General features: G+C 36.9%; 1 protein-coding gene and 1 pseudogene across 5 annotated transcripts in view; both read right to left on the bottom strand.

The window, feature by feature from the left end:
* TC2N (tandem C2 domains, nuclear) overlaps window positions 1-19,030 on the bottom strand; it is a 45,467-nt gene that overhangs the window by 14,539 nt on the left and 11,898 nt on the right. For all 5 annotated transcript variants that reach the window (XM_086708988.1, XM_086708987.1, XM_086708990.1 and 2 more), the window contains 7 exons: window positions 16,857-16,979; window positions 15,264-15,497; window positions 7,996-8,163; window positions 6,313-6,404; window positions 5,043-5,118; window positions 4,177-4,277; window positions 3,679-3,795 (listed from right to left, as the gene is read on the bottom strand). In XM_086708988.1, coding sequence (XP_086565114.1) covers window positions 3,679-3,795; window positions 4,177-4,277; window positions 5,043-5,118; window positions 6,313-6,404; window positions 7,996-8,163; window positions 15,264-15,497; window positions 16,857-16,923 — 855 coding nt within the window. In that variant the 5' untranslated portion in view covers window positions 16,924-16,979. The remainder of the gene's footprint in view (window positions 1-3,678; window positions 3,796-4,176; window positions 4,278-5,042; window positions 5,119-6,312; window positions 6,405-7,995; window positions 8,164-15,263; window positions 15,498-16,856; window positions 16,980-19,030) is intronic.
* Window positions 43-3,554, bottom strand: LOC112856445 (small ribosomal subunit protein eS1 pseudogene; annotated as a pseudogene).

Below are 19,030 nucleotides of genomic sequence, written 5' to 3'. Positions count from 1 at the left end.
TATCTATCTATCTATCTATCTATCTATCTATCTATCTATCTATTTAAAACATCCCAAATAAGATTTTTTATTTGTCACCATTAAATGTCTGAATTTTAAACAGATTCTTGGACTGGTGGTTCATATCCATCAGCTCGTTCAACTTTAGCACAACTTTAGCATCCCCAGTAGCTTTTCCAGAACTAGTACCTTCACCATGAAGCTCCATGAGCTTTCCCAATTCAAGCTTGGGCTTCTTCAGCATTTTTACTTTTCTAACAAAGACATCAGGGAGTGGATAAATAGACTGACAAGCCTTCTCTATGTCTTTTCTGATGCTGTCTGGAATCAATTTATTGACCACTTGTTTCAAGTCACTTGTCTGCAACTCTCGGGTCATGATTTCCATCATCTTTTTCCGAATTTGGCGGGCCTGTTGGTCCTGAGCATAAGAGGTCTTCTGAATCTGATTGTTGTGTTTTTTAGTAAAACCGACACAAAAGAGACGAAGCAAATACCCATTGGTAGTCCTGACATCAACGTGAGCTTCAATCATCAGTCTGCCATTTTTTGACCATGGAGCACATTTTGTCCCAGGTAAGATCCATGCCATGGAAATTAGTCAGGCAGTTTTTTCCCTGAACATCTTCAGTAATTAGCTTGAATTTCCTAAATGGAACTTCATCATTCTGCAGATCAGCAAGGCTCACTTCAAACACACGACCCTTAAGGCCATCAGATGTGATTTTGCTTCCTTGAGTTCTCATGACTAGTGTTTTTCCAATATTTCTTCTATTAAAGATTGCTGGTGCTTTTACATCATACCATTCTTTGAAAATGGATCAACCACTTTCTTCTTGGCTCTCTTTTTGCCACCTTCCATAAGACACTTGTTCTTGCCTACCGCCATGGCGCTGCTCAGGGAGCCAAAAGGGCAGAAGTCACAAATTATCCTTTTAATTACTAAGGGATTCAGGTCAATATCAACACCAACTTTAGCAGAATATAGCTTTTCTCCTTTTTGAAAACTGGGTTTGTTTTCCATCTTTGGTTCTGGGGCCTCAATCCTGCTATCCACCGCAATTTTTCAACAGTAAGTGGTTCAAGAATCTCACATGTGCTCTCTCAGGAAGTACCCCAAATCTATCCATTCACATTAAGAGACCTAAATTATTTCTATTCTTTTTCTAATGTTCTTCCCACCTACCTTGGGATTTGATTTCTCTTTTAGTGATGTTTGCTCCACTCTCTCCAATCTGAAAATCAATCTCCTTAAAAAGTCCTATCTTCTCTCATTAGCATCCAGTCCAGGCAGCAAGTCAGTGTTTTTCATACTCAGAATATTTTCCCAAATGTTCTTTTTGTTACTTTTAATATTTTGTTATTCTAACATCTTCTTGACACTAGACTGATTTTCGCTATACACTTCCTTCTTCCCATCTTTAATGCTTTCGTTTGAAAAGGAGCTTTTGTTGTTTTGTTTTTTTTTTTCCTTTTGAAAAGACAAGATATCTGATCTGGGTAACTAAAATCAGTATCTTAGATACAGTGCCCAAATTTTCACTTTTATTGTAATTGCTTATGTCTGTATAGTCAAAATTGTTTCTGAGAGCCTCCCAGCCACCAGAGCTATCTTTTTCTCTCAGAGTCTCAACCACAAGACCACACCAACAATACAGTATACATAAAATGTTTAATTTTTAAATTGAGATGCAATGAGATTACACATGAAGTAATAAGTGTGTTGGCTGACTTCACATTTTGCTATAATAGAGGTAAACAAGTTGATAAATAGTAATAAATCTTAAAAGTAAGATCCCATGCCAACTTTAATATAAGAACAATTTTTCCTAACTTTTCCTAAGTTAACTCACAGTTTCATTTGAAAATCAGAAAGTGAAATTGTTTAATTCAGGAAGGATTCATTTTGAGTGTCAGCATCATAACCAATTAAAATTTATTTCCATCTAGACTTTCTAAAAGGCATATTTTCAGTGTGAGATACTAATACATATAAACCAACTTTGATTACTGTCTTTTTACTTAAGAGCATTTTTCCATGTTCTTAAAAATTCTACCTAAAAATTTTCTACAGCTGCCCAGTATTCTATCACACAGTGTTATGGTTTAAATTTGGCCTCCAAAAGATATGCTGAAGTTCTAACCCCCAGTAACTCAGAATGTGACCTTATTTGGAAATAGGGTCTTTGAAGATGTAGCTAGTGACGTTAAGGTGAGGTCATCCAGGAGTAGGTGGACTGCCAATCTACTAGGACTAGAGTCCTCGTAAGAAGGCGGCCACATGAAGATACAGTGACAGAAGGAAAATGCCATGGGAAGATGGAAGCATGAAACAAAGTCAAGGAATGACTCAGACTGCTAACCATTACCAGGGGCTTGGAGAGTGGCATGGAACAGATTTTCCCTCACTGCTGAAGGAAAGAACCAACACTAATGACATCTTGATTTCAGACTTACTCTAAAACTGTGGGAGAGAAAATTCCGTTGCTCTAAGCCATCCAGTTTGTGGTACTTTGTTACAGCAACCAGAGGAAACTAATACACATGGTATATACACCATGAATTTTCTCAACCAATCCCCTATTAAGACATGTAGATAGTTTCCAACTTTTCCCCTATGAACAAAACTGCCAAGGATACTTTACACATTTTTTATTTGCCTTTTAAACTCCTTCCATGGAACACATTCCAAGTAGAATTACTATGTAAAAGCACATAAATATTTCAAGGTTTCGATGTGTTTTGTCAAAATAATTTCCAGAAAGTTCTATATTCTAGAGTATTTATGAATTTTTTTCTTCATTTTAATAAGCAAAGAAAAAAAGAGAGAAAGCAATATGCAATTTAAATTCATATTTCTATAATTACTAGTGAGAGTAAATTTTTTCATGGTATTAGTCATTTGAGAAACCTTATTTTTAAATTATATGTACTTACAGAAAACACCTTTCATTTGCATGGAAAAACACTAACCTCTCAACATGTATCAGGAGACAAAAATGAAGATGTATTTAAACTAATGTGAAATCTGAAATCTATAAAACCTAAGTCAGGGTAAGTCTTCCAGTTATAATAGCTGGAAGTATTTAAAAGAAATTTATTGCAATCAAGCAATTATTTCACAAAGCCAAAGCGGGGTAGGAGGAGGGACGATAAAAATACAGACATTCATTTTCCTTTCATACAAGAAAAACAATCTTCTTAGATATTGTTTATCTTGTACATACTTTAGTGATTAAGATTTTCTTTTTAGGGGTGCCTGGGTGGCTCAGTCAGTTAAGCGTCCAACTCTAGATTTCAGCTCAGGTCATGATCATGCAGTTTGGGAATTCAAGTCCCACATCTGGCTCTGCACTGGCAGTGTGGAGCAGCGTGGGATTCTCTCTCTCTCTCTCTCTCTCTCTCTCTCTGCCCCTCTCCAGCTCACCCTCTCACTCTCTTTCAAATTAAATAAACTTAAAAAAAAGAAAGATTTTCTTTTTAAATACATCTTAATATTGGGCACTGAAGTATCAAATATTTTTAAGGCTCAAAATTGTCTTTAAAAAGCAAGAGGTATATAATTTGCAATTTCCCCCCAAAAAACACTTTCTTATTCCAATTCTTTAAGTGGTTTATAGTGACAAATATGGAAAAAAAAACCCATAAAAAGAAATTCAAACAAAAACAGCCACTTACATTAGAGCCTTCCTTTGCTGAAGATTTGAAATGCACTGGTTTGGGCAATGTTAATATTCCTTTTATAGAAATAGTAGGAGTGTCTCCACAACTAGAAGGCCAACTTAAATCTTTGCACTAAAAAAATTAAAAGTACAGATTTTATGAAGGACTCTGACAATACAAATATTTGATGTATTTCTTGAGTTAATGACTTAAATACAAACTATAAAAGTAAACTAATCTACTGAGCTCTCATTTCATCTACATTGAAATAATTTGACATTTAATGTTCTAGACATCATATCAATCTCCTTCTTGAGGTTAAAACCATAATTCCATCATACCTACAGATTTATTTTCTTTAGTCTTTATTAAATACAGTTTTATGCAAAATGTTACAGAATCCTAAATTCCAAAGAAAGTATTGTCCCATTCCCCAGAGAGAGAAACAGTAGATGCTTATAGTGAAAATATTCAGTTTTGTAAGCAAAGTTGGTATTAACTAAGTTAACTTACCTGTAAAACTGTGATCCAGATCTGCTCTACTGAAGAATTATAAAACACTTTCACATTCAATCTCCCAAAATCTCTTTCATCTCCTGACAGAGTAATTGTATCTGAATTGTAAAAGGACAGGGACATTTGAAATGTTATGCAATCCTTCTAATCCAATCATGCTTTGATACAATCCAATTTTTTTAATGTTTTTATTTATTATTGAGACAGAGAGAGGCAGAACATGAGCAGGGGAAGGGCAGACAGAGAAGGAGACACAGAATCCGAAGTAAGCTCCAGGCTCCGAGCTATCAGCACAGAGCCCGACACAAGGCTCAAACTCACGGACCACGAGATCATGACCTGAGCTGAAGTCGGGTGCTCAACCGACTGAGCCACCCAGGCGCCCCAATACAATCCAATTTTAAGAGTACAACTGAAAAATGGCAAAATTACTCTTTTAAGTTGCCACTTTAATAAGACAAAAATGACACATCAACGTTTTATAGCAGGGGAAGGCCTGCTGTAAAAAGTGCCTGGCTTAAGAACTTAACCCAAGTATAGCGTGAGAGATTTAAGTTAAAACTAAGATAAACTTTCCCACAAAACAATGATATGGCTTTAATCCTATATGCTGCCGGAAGTTCCTTCACTAGTATACTTTATATCAAACAAACAAGAGGTGTGCAACTGCTATGCCTTTTTTAAAGATGCATTCATGCCCGAACACAAGAAGTGGGCCATCTAATCTGAGTATTCATATGCCGGTAACATGGATATAACCATCTAGAGTTGTCCTTTTTTACTTTATCAAATATATGTTCAAATTACGACTCGGTAGAATTCATTCCCCTCAGAATATAAAAAGAAGGTACTTTACTCCTTACCCAGGCTTCTGTTACTCCCCTGGGAGTTCTTCCTGGAAGAAGAGCTGCTAGGCACACTGGACAGGGAATCATGTCTCTACAGATAAAATTGGTCTCTAGTCAGATGTCACACAGCAAAGTTCAACGATCTGAAACTTATGCCCCAACTTCCCCACACCCCCAGCATCAAACTGCATGCTAACCATCAACAGTGTCACTGGTCAGATAGTAGAGAGGAAGAAAAGCTTTGTGTGTGTGTTAACAGGAAAGTCTTAAAGAGCTTACTAGATCATACATGGGGAAAGCCTTTGCTGTCTGGGGTTTGGTTTTATAATAAGGAGGAAGAGATCACCGTTTGCGTTCATACTTGAAAGTACAAGTAAAAATAAGAATATATCTGGAAGTGCCCTGTTACTTAAAAACTTGCAAGGTAGTGGTTATGAAAGCACAGTCCCTCTGAACCACCAACATCAACATCATCCAGGAATTTGTTAGCAATACAAACTCCGGCCCCAGTGCAGGGCTACTCAAAAGCTCTGGGGGTGAGGCCTGGCAATCTGTATTTTAACAAGTTCTCCAACCAATTCTGATACACATTAAAAAGTTGATGCTATGAAGAATTAATTCTGTAAAATATTAACTCCACTGAGGATGCTAAGGATTATTTAGAATACACTTCCATTTGAATAAAATGTATGCATATACATTTACATGGAAAAAAGCCCGCAAGTATAGGCAACAATATTTTCATAGCGCTTTTATTCTCAGTTACAGGAATATAGGTGATTTGTCTTTTCACTTTGCTTAACTCTATCTTCCAGTTTTTAATGATTACAATTTACTTATATTTTTAGAAGAAACTTTTTTAAACATCGAAAAGTTATTCCATTTAAAAAATAGGAGGATGCTGTGTTAATGTTAATTAGGCCCTATGTCTGAATAGAAATAGTATTTTTTATTTACTAGGTAGTTACGATCAACAAGGAAGGTTAAATGAATAAGCACTTTGAACCAGACCATTTTAAATTCCAACTGCCTTCAAGACTGCCTGAGTGTACACCAAGAGATGTAAGATTCATTAAAAAGAAAACAAAAAAACTACTGCCTTTTACCGTTCAGCTGAGAGCTTCCTGAAATAATATACACGGGAAATGCCAAGTGTTAACTCTTCAGATATTACCATAGATTTATCTACAAAAGATTTATACATGTTGTTTCTAATGTAATTCACACATTTCTGAGTTTTTAGCTTGAAAATAAATTATCGTATACATTTATATAAGTAATTCACCTGGATGAACCGCTGGGATGAACTTGTAAGATCAAACATAGACTTGCTTAGCCCAGGGGAACTGGGAAGTTTGCTGGTCCTTAAATCACAAACTACGAATGGACATGGAAAAATGTCTTTACATTAAAGAAGAAACATTGGAATTTTACTTATCCACCATGAACTAAATCTCTGTTTAGTTCTATCTATCATGAATATTAATGCAATTGATTTAAGAGATAATAGTCTTCTCGGGGCACCTGGGTGGCTCAGTCGGTTAGGCATCTGATTCTTGATTTTGGCTCAGGTCACGATCTCATAGTTCCTGAGATGGAGCCTCAAGTTGGGCTCTGCACTGACAGCACAGAGCCTGCTAGGATTCTCTCTCTCCCTCTCTCTCTGCCCCTCCCCCACATGCGTGCACACACCCGCTCTCTCTCTCTCTCAAAATAAACATGAGAAAAAAAACAAAAAACCTCTTCTAATAAAATTTTAAACTTTTTACAATTATTTTACTTTTGTTCCAAACAGAAACCAATATAAATCAAACAATACATTTTCACATCCACATCAACTATCAAGCAGGAAATATTCATTCTTTTTGCTTCATTACTCAATTCTATATCCCATAGGAATGATATAAGAGAACATAGGTCCTCTGTGCTAAATGCAATTCAACTATTTAATGAGTACTTATTACATTAAAAAAAAATACTGAATTCCATGTGCTCCTATATTTCTAGTCTATATTTCTAGCTTGTCTCCTAAATTAGGAGATTCTTAAAGAATGGAACTCTGTATACTGTGTATTCTAACACAGTGCTGAAATAAGTATTTAAATAAATACTTCTGCTTTGTTTCCAGTACCTCACCCTGAATTCAGTTGTTGAGGTAGCTATATATAACATTAAAGTCTTGAAAAACAGGATTTTATGAATCAGATATGTACATTTATACCAGTCTAAAATTGATACAGTCCTCAAATATTAAACCGAGAAAATTCTATAATCATTTAGGCACTTTGTTTTTTTTAATTTTTTAACATTTATTTATTTTTGAGAGAGAGTGAGTGAGCAGGAGAGGGGCAGAGAGAGGGAGACATAGAATCTGAAGCAGGCTCCAGGCTCTGAGCTGTCAGCACAAAGACCGACGTGGGACTCGAACTCACAAACCATGAGATCATGACCTGAGCCGAAGTCAGATGCTTAACCGGCTGAGCCACCCAGGCACTCCTTATTTGGGCATTTTCTATTTTCTTTCTTTACATTTGTCATCTCATCATGAGTTTGTAAATTTATCATTTTCACTGAACAGAGCAGGAAAGAAAAAGCTAATAAATACCTGTTGTAGAATTTCTGAATAGGCAGATGATGTATAAAATACAGAAATAATCTGAAAATGAAACTTTTCAGAAAAGGACAAAGAAAATGGAACTTGGAACTCTCAATACACATAATTCATTAATCTTTCAATTTTTACATCAGATAGAATACCACAGAGAAGCCATATTGTTTTTCATATCACTTCTGAAGCCTTGCTTTTCTCTATCTTATTTTTTGTTCTTCATCATGAGAATCATCTCTTCCAGCGTCTTAGACTTTATTTGATTTCTACATTTCTACATTTGATTTCTACATTTATTTGATTTCTACATTTATTTGATTCCTACATTTTACAAAGAAAAAACACAAAAAATTTTCATACCTGATCCATATAGTCTCGCTGCTTCTGAACGTGGAGGAAGGCGCCGGATCAAATCAGGTGAAATGTGCTGATACCTATAGCATGGGTTGTATACATCGTAGCTGGCTCCGTGCTGGGATGAACTGGAAAGTTCTACCTTTCGATCTCCAAAAGATGCTCTGGCAGATCCTGAAAGTAAGTGTTTCTACAGTTTTACCCTTTTCTTGAAGTTATTAACTAACAGCTGGCTTATCCAACGCAAGAGGAAGAAAAAAATTTTCCTCAAGTAACACTAAATCACATGTGCTTGAGATATAAAATAGAAATCCGCACATGTTTATTTACTGTGCTCTGCATGGAGCATCCTGCCAGGGATCAGCCATGAAACCTGCTCTCAAGACAGTCTGGTAATTTCTCTCTTGTGCTGCGGCATTTCTCTTTGCCCTATACACAATCCTGTATTTTCCTGTATTTTTTTAATCTGAGTTTCCCTTTTCTTTTCTTTTTTTTTTTTTACGTTTGTTGATTTTTGAGAGACAGAGCGTGAGTGGGGGAGGGGCAGAGAGAGAGGGAAACACAGAATCCAAAGCAGGCTCCAGGCTCCCAGCTGTCAGCACAGAGCCTGACGCGGGGCTCGAACCCACGAACCGTGAAATCATGAGCTGAGCCTAAGTTGGACACTCGATCAACTGAGCCATCCAGGCATCCCTGAGTTTCCTTTTATTTTTCTACTTGCATAAAGAACATCTTTCAAGTAAAAAGAAGATCGTTTTTTGATGAAGACACAAAACATTTATAAAAACTGACCACATGCTGAGATACGCAGAGCAATTCTTTGGAAGGGCAGAAATCACAGAGTGTGCTCTCTAACCACGATATAATAAAGTTAGAAATCAACAAAAAGATTATTAGAAAATATTTACATGGAAACACAAAGGGCCTAGGATAACCAAACAAAAACAAACAAAAAAACAAAATCCACTTTAAGAAGTAAAACAAGATGGAAAGATCTGTGCTACTGAGTTTTAAGAACAGAACACTGGTACACAATAAAATAAGACTGAACAGAACAGAGGACCAGAAAGAGACACTTTTTTATGGACATTAGATTTACAATCAATGCAGCACTGGATAAGAATGCAGAAAGAACAGTCTTTTCACTAAAAGGTGCTAAGACAATTGGATATTGATACAGAAGAAAAAAACAACCTTATCCCAACTAAAAGAAATTCATAAAATATTAATTGCATGTGGATTGCGGATCTAAATTAAATGCTAAAGGCAAACCAATAAAACGTCTACATTTCAGTCAATTTAAATTTTTTTTTTTCAACGTTTATTTATTTTTGGGACAGAGAGAGACAGAGCATGAACGGGGGAGGGGCAGAGAGAGAGGGAGACACAGAATCGGAAACAGGCTCCAGGCTCTGAGCCGTCAGCCCAGAGCCTGACGCGGGGCTCGAACTCACGGACCGCGAGATCGTGACCTGGCTGAAGTCGGACGCTTAACCGACTGCGCCACCCAGGCGCCCCTACATTTCAGTCAATTTATAAGAAAGTTTGCACAGCCTTAGGGCAGGCAAGAACTTCTTAAATGCAACACAGCAGTATTATAAAAAACATTTTTTAATAAACTGGACTACGTTAAAAATTGAAATTTTCCATTTTTTGAGACCATTGAAGAGAGTGAAATGGTCACCCATAGAGTGGGAAAAGTTATGTGCAACACATATAACCAACAAAGGGCTTATATCCAGAATGTATAAGGAACTCCCACAAGTCAATAAGAAAAAGGCAAGCCCAAACAGAAATTGGCTGCAAGCCTCAAGCAGGCACTTCAGAAGAGAAGCCATCCAAATAGCCAAAACCATAAGTGAGTGCTCGATTTCATTAGTCATGGGGTAGACACACAAATGAAAACTCCAGTGAGATTCCACTACAAACTCACCGGCATGTGTTACAACTAAAAAGCCTGATAAAAGCAAGCGCTGACAAGATCGCACTCCTGCCGGAGGAAATATAAACGGAGGCAATCACTATGGAAAACAGTTTGGCAATTTCCACCAAGACTGAGGGAGACGTATGCCCTATGAAATGGCAGTGCCATTTGGGGACATACACACCACTGAAATGCCCGCACATGTGCACCAACAGACGAGTACAATAACGCTCAGAGGCATTATTATCCGTCATGGCCAAAAACTGGAAAAAACTCAAATGCCCATTAACAGTAAAATGAACAGTAGTCTATAAAGACTACATAAAAAGACCTTTTGTATGCTATGCAGAAACACTATACCACGCCATTTATAATAAATGAAAATAAATGTATTTTCTGTACAGATACTAAAACTGAAGCTACTGACAACAATTTGAGTGAAGCTCACAAAAATAATGCTGAATGAAAGGACCTATCATAAACAAAAGACTATATGTGGGTTGCTGCCAGTGCGTATTTGTTTACTCGAGTGGTGACCATACACGTGTCCTGCATTGGAGTAAATCACTGAGTTACATATTTCTGTTGTTCCTTTTTTGTACATGTGCATATTTCACAATTTAAAAAGGGTAAAACAATAGATCAAGTTCCTTTCAAAGTTAAGAATCACACTGGAAATAACACAGAGGCATAAAGTTTTTAAGAGTTTAAATTATTGCCATCTTTTCATTCTTTTTGTCCCATTTAAAATAGAACCCAGAGTATAAACCAATATTTTCTGAATTGAGCTAAACAATAAAACAGGTGGCTTCACACTGAGTTCAGAAAAGAAAAATAAAATATGGGGTTATGAGGTGAGATCTTATCCTCACCCCAGTTCAAATAGCTATGTGTGCAATCCAAGCATAATACATAGGCAGAGGGGCGCCAAGAGGGGGTTCTGATGCCAGAGAGCTTTGTTAAGGAGCCTGTGCACCTTATAAGCTAACCCTTAAATCATTCAGCACACAAACACTGCTACAAGTCTGTTTATGGTAACAAGAATATGCTGTCAGGAGTAGTAGTACCAAAAATGACTCACTACCTTTATGGGCTATACCTAAAAAAGAATATTCTGATTTCATTTTTCCTTTACAGAATTCCAATTTTCCTCTCAAACAGTATACAGTGATATTATTTTTAAAGCTCAAAAGGAATGTTTCTCAATTTACAGAACCACAGTGCTATAAATATAAAACTAAATTCAAAGTAACATTTACTTTACACCTCTCAAAAGCTCTATTTAAAATTTCAATATTTATTCAAAACACATTCTCTTAATGGATAGGTAGATATGAGATAGAGCAAGCGCAGTAAGATGTGAACGATGGGATCTCTGGGCTACAAAGCAGTAACCTATGGCTGTCATCAGACACATCAGTAAGTAAGAAATGAAACAAAACACATTTCGAATACTTGAAACATAATTTTAGTCATTACTGACAGTGCTCTGTCCTGTTTTCTTCTCAAAATTTCCTTGTCAACCCATCATTCACTGGCACATACACATACAACCTGCGCATGTCTGATTTCTATAATTAGGCACCAAGAATACTTTCTTGACTCTAATGATTTTCTCTCCAATATAATTAAAATCAGATGGCTTTACCACATCTTCACTGAGCCTATAATTTAAGTGTAAACCAATTTCCCACTCATTCAAACCAAAAAGCAATCTGTTTTCTAGTGATTTAATGAAAAAACAAAAGAAAAATTATCACATATTGCTAGGTAGGTATTTCTCATTTTTATTATGAAAATAATACATAAAATACCCTAAATGTTTTAAGAAGACAAAATTTATTAAACAAATTATGGGACATCTATAGATTTCATACTATGGGGCCATTAAAAAGCAATGAGTATGAAAACATGTTCACAACGTGTGACAGGAATAAAACAGATTACAAAACTGTTGTATGGCTTAATCTCAATGCTGTTAACAAGCACAAGAAAAGGAGAAAGACCAATTATCAAGGTATCCTGTGACACAAAGCTTTTAAACACTGTTTGTGAGAGATACTACTGATATGTGTAAAACAAGGTGGTGGGCCAGGCACACGGTTCCTCTTTCCTTGTTTCTCTAAAAGAAAAAAAGAAAGGATGGAAGGAAGGAAGGAAGGAAGGAAGGAAGGAAGGAAGGAAGGAAGGAAGGAAGGAAAAAACGAAGGAACGAAGGAAGGAAAAAAGATCACTCCTACCAAACCCAACTCTCCTATAGATAACAACAGTACACTGTAGACCAAAACCAAAATGAACAAAAACCCTGAAGGGACTGGACAGTAATCAAAAGCAGTGCAGATTCTGGAGAGCACTGACTCTTGGAAGAAAGGGAACAGGGCCGCCTGTTTTAATGACTATTAGCCTGAGGGCAAGCCAAAGTTGGTGCTGCACAGGGCGGATAAACTCCAACAGAAAAATCCACTCTTTCTGGCCTGAAGAACCAGAGGGCGGAGTTCAGAGCAACCAGAGCTGCTAGAAAGCAAGGTGGGAATCTTGGAAAGGAGAAAGCTCCAAATTCTGTGAATACAGTCTGCTCAAATATCTGGCTGATCCCTGAGCCACACATATATGGGACGGACCCCAACTAAGGATACATGGGGCGCCTGGGTGGCTCGGTCAGTTGAGCATCTGACTTTGGCTCAAGTCATGATCTTGCATTCGTGGGTTCAAGCCCCACGTCGGGCTCTGTACTGACAACTCAGAGCCTGAAGCCTGCTTCTGATTCTGTCTCCCTCTCTCTCTCTGCCCTTCCCCTGCTCATTCTGGCTCTGCCTCTCAAAAAATAAAATAAAACATTAAAAAACAAAAATTTAACAATTTAAGAAAAGACACAAAAACTAAGCTAAGAGCTGCCACCAAAGACCCAGAATTTGCAGCATAGTCTAAGTTAATCACCTGTTTAAAAAAAAAAAACCCTCGGGGCGCCTGGGTGGCTCAGTCAGTTAAGCGTCCGACTTCAGCTCAGGTCATGATCTCACAGTTCGTGAGTTCAAGCCCCGCGTCAGGCTCTGTGCTGATGGCTCAGAGCCTGGAGCCTGTTTCAGATTCTGTGTCTCCCTCTCTCCCTGACCCTCCCCCGTTCATGCTGTCTCTCTCTGTCTCAAAAATAAATAAACATTAAAAAAATTTTTTTTAATAAAAAAAAAATTAAATAAATAAATGAATAAATAAAAAACCCCTCTCAGAGTAATATAATATGAGCTAAGAGTTGCCACCAAAGACCCAGAATTTGCAGTATAGTCTAAGTTAATCACCTGTTTAAAAAAAAAAAAACCTTCTCAGAGTAATATGATTCTAAAGTGTCTACAACAAAACACCCCACATCCAGAATATAATCCAAAATTACTCCATACACAATGAAACATGAAAAGTTGACCCACTTTCAAAAAAGAAAAGAAAAGCACAGAATCCACACCTAAGTGACTCAGATGTTAGAATTAGCAAAGATGCTGGAGTCCAAAGACATAAGAGAAAATAAGCTCACAATAATGAAAAAAAAAAAAAAAAAAAGAAAATGAAATCACAGCAAAAGAATAGAATCTACAAAAAAAGAACTAAATGTAAATTCAACAACTGAAAAATATAATGTCTAAAATAAAAATTAACTGGATGAGCTTAACAGCTACATGGAGATGACAGAGGAAAGAGTGAACTTGACAGTCAATAATACCCAATCTTGACAGAGGGGGAAAAAAGTTGAACAGCAAAAAAAAAAAAAAAAAAAAAGTCTCAGAGGCACATAAAACAATATAAAAAGGTCCAACATGTGTCTAATTGGAATCCCAAAATGAGAAGAGAAAAAGGATGGGAGGTGCCTGGGTGGCTCAATCAGTTAAGTGTCTGACTTTGGCTCAGGTCATGATCTCACGGTTTGTGGATTCAAGCCCCACATCGGGCTCTGTGCTGACAGCTCAGAGCCTGGAGCCTGATTCAGATTCTGTATCTCCCTCTCTCTGCCTGTCCTCTGTTCATGCTCTGTCTCTGTCTCCCAAAAATGGATAGATGTAAAAAAATTTTTTTAAAAAGAAGAGAAGAAGGATGGGGCAGAAAAGACTATGTGGAAAAATATTCTAGATTTTGGCAGGAGTCTGGATTACACTGTTACATGCGTTTAACCAAACTCAACAAATACAAACTTAAAACTTAGGTAGTTCATTATGTATAACATTTATATCAAAAGAAGAAAACTATAAACAGATACTGAACTCTAATAAATTACATATATGCTTAAGTATTTAGAAGTATATTAATGTCTGCAATTTACTTTGAACTGTGTTCTTCACCCATGCCCCAAAGAGGATTAATAATGGATAGAAGAATCAATAGACAGACATGTGATTAATTTTGGTAAAATATTAATTCTATGATTAATTCTATGATTCTATGTGGTGGACATTCACCATTATAGTCTTTCAACTTTTCTGTGTGTTTGAAATGTTTCATAATAAAACTTTGAGGTGGGGGGGGGAGAACACTGTGAGAGTGTTTCAATGCACTGAAGCAAATTATTTTTAAAATACAAGAGTTACATGTTGTTTCTTCTTACCATTACTCTCTTGGCCTCTAACAACATCAACCAAAATCTACCCAATGACTATTTCATTCAAGTGGCTATTGAGACTGGGTCATGTAGTGTAGTGGTGAAGAAAGACTACTCCATTGCTTCCTTTCTCCTCTTTACACCACATTTTAGAAGATAGAAAATAAGAACTATCCTCAAACAAAAAAAATTTAAGAATGCTTTCTATATTTACTGATCAAATAAAAACAAATTCCTCATTTTCTTTCCAGACATGTTAAAGATAACTGAGATATTACATGATTCCTTTCATTTTTTTTTTTTTTTTTTTTTAACGTTTTTTATTTTTGGGACAGAGAGAGACAGAGCATGAACGGGGGAGGGGCAGAGAGAGAGGGAGACACAGAATCGGAAACAGGCTCCAGGCTCTGAGCCATCAGCCCAGAGCCTGACGCGGGGCTCGAACTCACGGACCGCGAGATCGTGACCTGGCTGAAGTCGGACGCTTAACCGACTGCGCCACCCAGGCGCCCCTACATGATTCCTTTCAAAAAGGACACATCTATACACAGATGTGTTGAATGTGATCAGATTTCATAATGAGATCTTTCAAAAATATTATACATTAAGTTCCTCTACAGAAAGAGCAAAACATATAAGAAACAAAATATAAAATTTATATATATAAAAGGATTTTATATCTTTAAACATATGAAAGAACAAAGTAACAGAAACAATAGCATTTAAATGCTACATGTTGATTTTTAAATCCTGCCATTTATGGTTTACCTTCCAGTTCTTCCAGATGTGAAGGAGTTCCTTGTACCCTGGGCTGAATATAAGATAACTTAAACTTGGGCACCACAAATGGTACCTCTTTGCCATCAGACGGTAATTTGGAAAGTAAATAATCCTCAGTACAGCCAACCTGAGGCTTTACGGAGACAGAAGTCAATGGAGGTACACAGACAGTGGTATTCTGACATTCTGAGACTGCTGCTTTAAAGTCTCTTTCTGTGGAAACTACATATAAAAGAAGAAAAAAGAAAAGAAAAAGAAAAATCACAAATATGAATGTAGAGTTATATATAATAATCTAAAGTTACCATGCTTTTGTACTTACTTAATCTCCTAGAAGAAACTGCTGATAGAAAAACTACCACTTCTAGGTCCTATCAAGCACTTCTGGAATCTACATTAATTCTGTCCAGGCAATATTTGCAAAATTAGCATACCATTGCCAAAGTATATTAACTTATCATAATGGTAAAAGCAGTTTTTAAAGAAACTCATTCCCACAAAAAGAGTTCACAGATGGAAAATAAGTTTATTTTGTAGTTAATTCCACAATACTTTCAAGTAAAAGCCAGGCATTTAAAAATACTGCCAACGAAGCAATTCTTGTTGTCAGTACTAGTGGTTAATATCAGTCTTAAATATATAAAGCAATTCCGAAAAGAAGCTAAAGGTCTCCCAAGTCTCCAAAAATCTTTACTGAATCACAAAATAAAATGTATTTTTACCCTAATACACTAGCAACTCTCCCTGTATTAGCTTCTGTGACCTATTTTGTCCTTGGTCTCAAATTATATGTGTTTCCTAAGCTGGTGACTTAGGCTGGGGAGGTAAGGGACACCCCGAGTTCATCTTTATGTATGAGCGGTATTGTCTGTTGACTGGATGAAAGTCCAACTACTACTGTGTAGGAATTTGTGAAATGTTTTAATGCAAAAAGAAGCCTTCCTATTCAAATATACTAGGGAGCTATGCTCCAGACAATGAAACACAAGAAAAAGCCAAAGACAAATAAAGTTCCAGTCATAACTCTGAAGAAAATGAAGAGACCATTAAATAGAAAGGGAAATCTCCAGAAGTCCTTCATAAATATGGGGTCTTGATGAAATAATGGGTCTCTTCTCCGTTAGTCATTCATTTGTGAAAGGCGTTTTTTAATGCATTGTCATCGACTAGAACTATCTTTACTCGAATTAAAACATTTGCCGGAGTATACTGTCCCCAAACACACTCAACAGTTCTCTCCCTGCCTTTGCCTGTGCAATTTCATCCACCTACTAATCCTCGTGTCCAATCTTCACCTTCTCTGACTTTCTTCTTCCCACGCAGTTGCTGAAGTCCTCTTCAGACTCCCATGCCGAATGCCATCTTCTCAGTGGTCATGTCCCAGGGTGTCCGCCGGGTTGAATTTCTCTCTGTCTCTTATGCCCCAGGGTACCTTATTACTTACCTGGTGTGCCTTACATTTATGTCTGCTTCCCCCATGATGTCAGGAAATATTTCTCATTTATCTTTATATTACAAAATGCCACATTTAAAAAAGATATTAAATAAATGTTTGTTGATGTAAAAAGAAGCCAAACTCACAATTGTGGTTTTCTGTTTCACCATAGAAACATCCTCTACAGCAGCTCTTTAGAAATTCTGTTGCCATTACATACGATTTCTAACAGTCAGCAATTGATACAAACTTCCAATTTTAGTATCAATCTGTTGGCAGAACAGAAAACAAGTTAACATGATCAGGCTTAATGCATTGGGTATCACTAAATAAATCATATTATCTGTCTTTCTAAGATGTAATGAGAAATACAAAGCAAAAATGTTTCAAGGAAGATAGATTTTTTATCTTATATATAATTTTGTATAAGCTAGGCTTCTTATAAGTTATTAAAATGAGATACTCAAAAATCACTAGATGAAAAATCTCAATGTTAAACCTGAAAAAAAGGGAAAATTCCACTCTCAGTCTTCTTTTTTGCCAGGTATACCCAAATCAATGCCCAAGCAAAATTTGCAAGAAAATATGGCACTCATAAAAAGTTTGAGAAAAATTTTCACTTCCTCCAAATCAATTCTTTTAGTAATCCAAGGTCCTATAAATGGAGCCAATATACAACTTCATACTTTATAAGTTGGTTTAACATTTAGAATTACACCAACAGAAAAATATATCTTAAACACTGTATTACAAATCAAAACCACACTCAGATATCACCTCATGCCAGTCAGAGTGGCCAAAATGAACAAATCAGGAGACTATAGGTGCTGGAGAGGATGTGGAGAAACAGGAACTCTCTTGCATTGTTGGTGGAAATGCAAACTAGTGCAGCCACTCTGGAAAAGTGTGGAGGTTCCTCAAAAAATTAAAAATAGACCTACCCTATGACCCAGCAGTAGCACTGCTAGGAATTTACCCAAGGAATAGAGGAGTACTGATGCATAGGGGCACTTGTACCCCAATGTTATAGCAGCACTCTCAACGATAGCCAAATTGTGGAAAGAGCCTAAATGTCCACCAACTGATGAATGGATAAAGAAATTGTGGTTTATATACACAATGGAGTACTACGTGGCAATGAGAAAGAATGAAATACGGCCCTTTGTAGGAACGTGGATGGAACTGGAGAGTGTGATGCTAAGTGAAATAAGCCATACAGAGAAAGACAGAGACCATATGGTTTCACTCTTATGTGGATCCTGAGAAACTTAACAGAAACCCATGGGGGAGGGGAAGGGGGAAAAAAAAAAAAAGAGGTTAGAGCGGGAGAGAGCCAAAGCGTAAGAGACTCTTAAAAACTGAGAACAAACTGAGGGTTGATGGGGGGTAGGAGGGAGGGGAGGGTGGGTGATGGGTATTGAGGAGGGCACCTTTGGGGATGAGCACTGGGTGTTGTATGGAAACCAATTTGACAATAAATTTCATATATTAAAAAAAATAAAGAGAAGCAAAGAAAAAAAATAAAAGGTGATTGCCATAAAAAATAAAAATAAACACTGTATTACACACACACACACACACACACACACACACACACACAGAGTTACCAGCTAACTAAGTCACATATAACATAAGATGGAAATAAAAGGAGTCTGTCTTATTTTTTTTAAGATTTATTTTTAAGTAATATCTACACCCAGTGTGGACTTGAATTTATAACCCCAAGATCAAGAGTACTATGCTGTATCGACTGAGCCAGCCAAGCGCCCTGGGAGTCTGTTTTAAATTTACCAGGAACTTAAGTTTGTATTAAGAACTTTATGTCCAATTGCCCACCTTGGGCTCACGGACTTTATTCCAAATGCACTCTCTTCATTTATGCCTACTTAAACTCTGTACATTTTTCATAGGAAATTCCAATGTATACAAAAGATGATAAAATGATGTAAGAAAATCCCTATCACCCAGATGAAAGAGTTATCAACTCACAGCAAATCTTAATTCATCTCTACCTTCCCACTTCCGTTTCTGGGATCTGTAAGTAACACATCTGCTGACTTTACTTCCTTTGTGTGGGTGTACTGACACTGTGCCTTCGATCAAAACGACCCCGGGGGGTTTTCATTTCCCCAAAGTGGGAGCTCAGATGATGAGGGAACTAACTACCTGCAGACCCCTGCGGGTGGCTCGTACCTCCCCATTCAGCAGGCCATAATCTGCACATTCTTAATGCAATACACTAGCTCCAGCTTCCAAATACAGACACCAACAAAGTATTTGTTAAAATGCCAATCTGATAGGAAAGAAATGATAACTTGTG

Source organism: Puma concolor, chromosome B3 (genome assembly GCF_028749965.1).
Source record: "Puma concolor isolate L17-30 chromosome B3, mPumCon1.1.hap2, whole genome shotgun sequence".
Lineage (NCBI taxonomy): Eukaryota > Metazoa > Chordata > Mammalia > Carnivora > Felidae > Puma > Puma concolor.
This window is presented reverse-complemented; position numbering and strand designations above follow the sequence as displayed.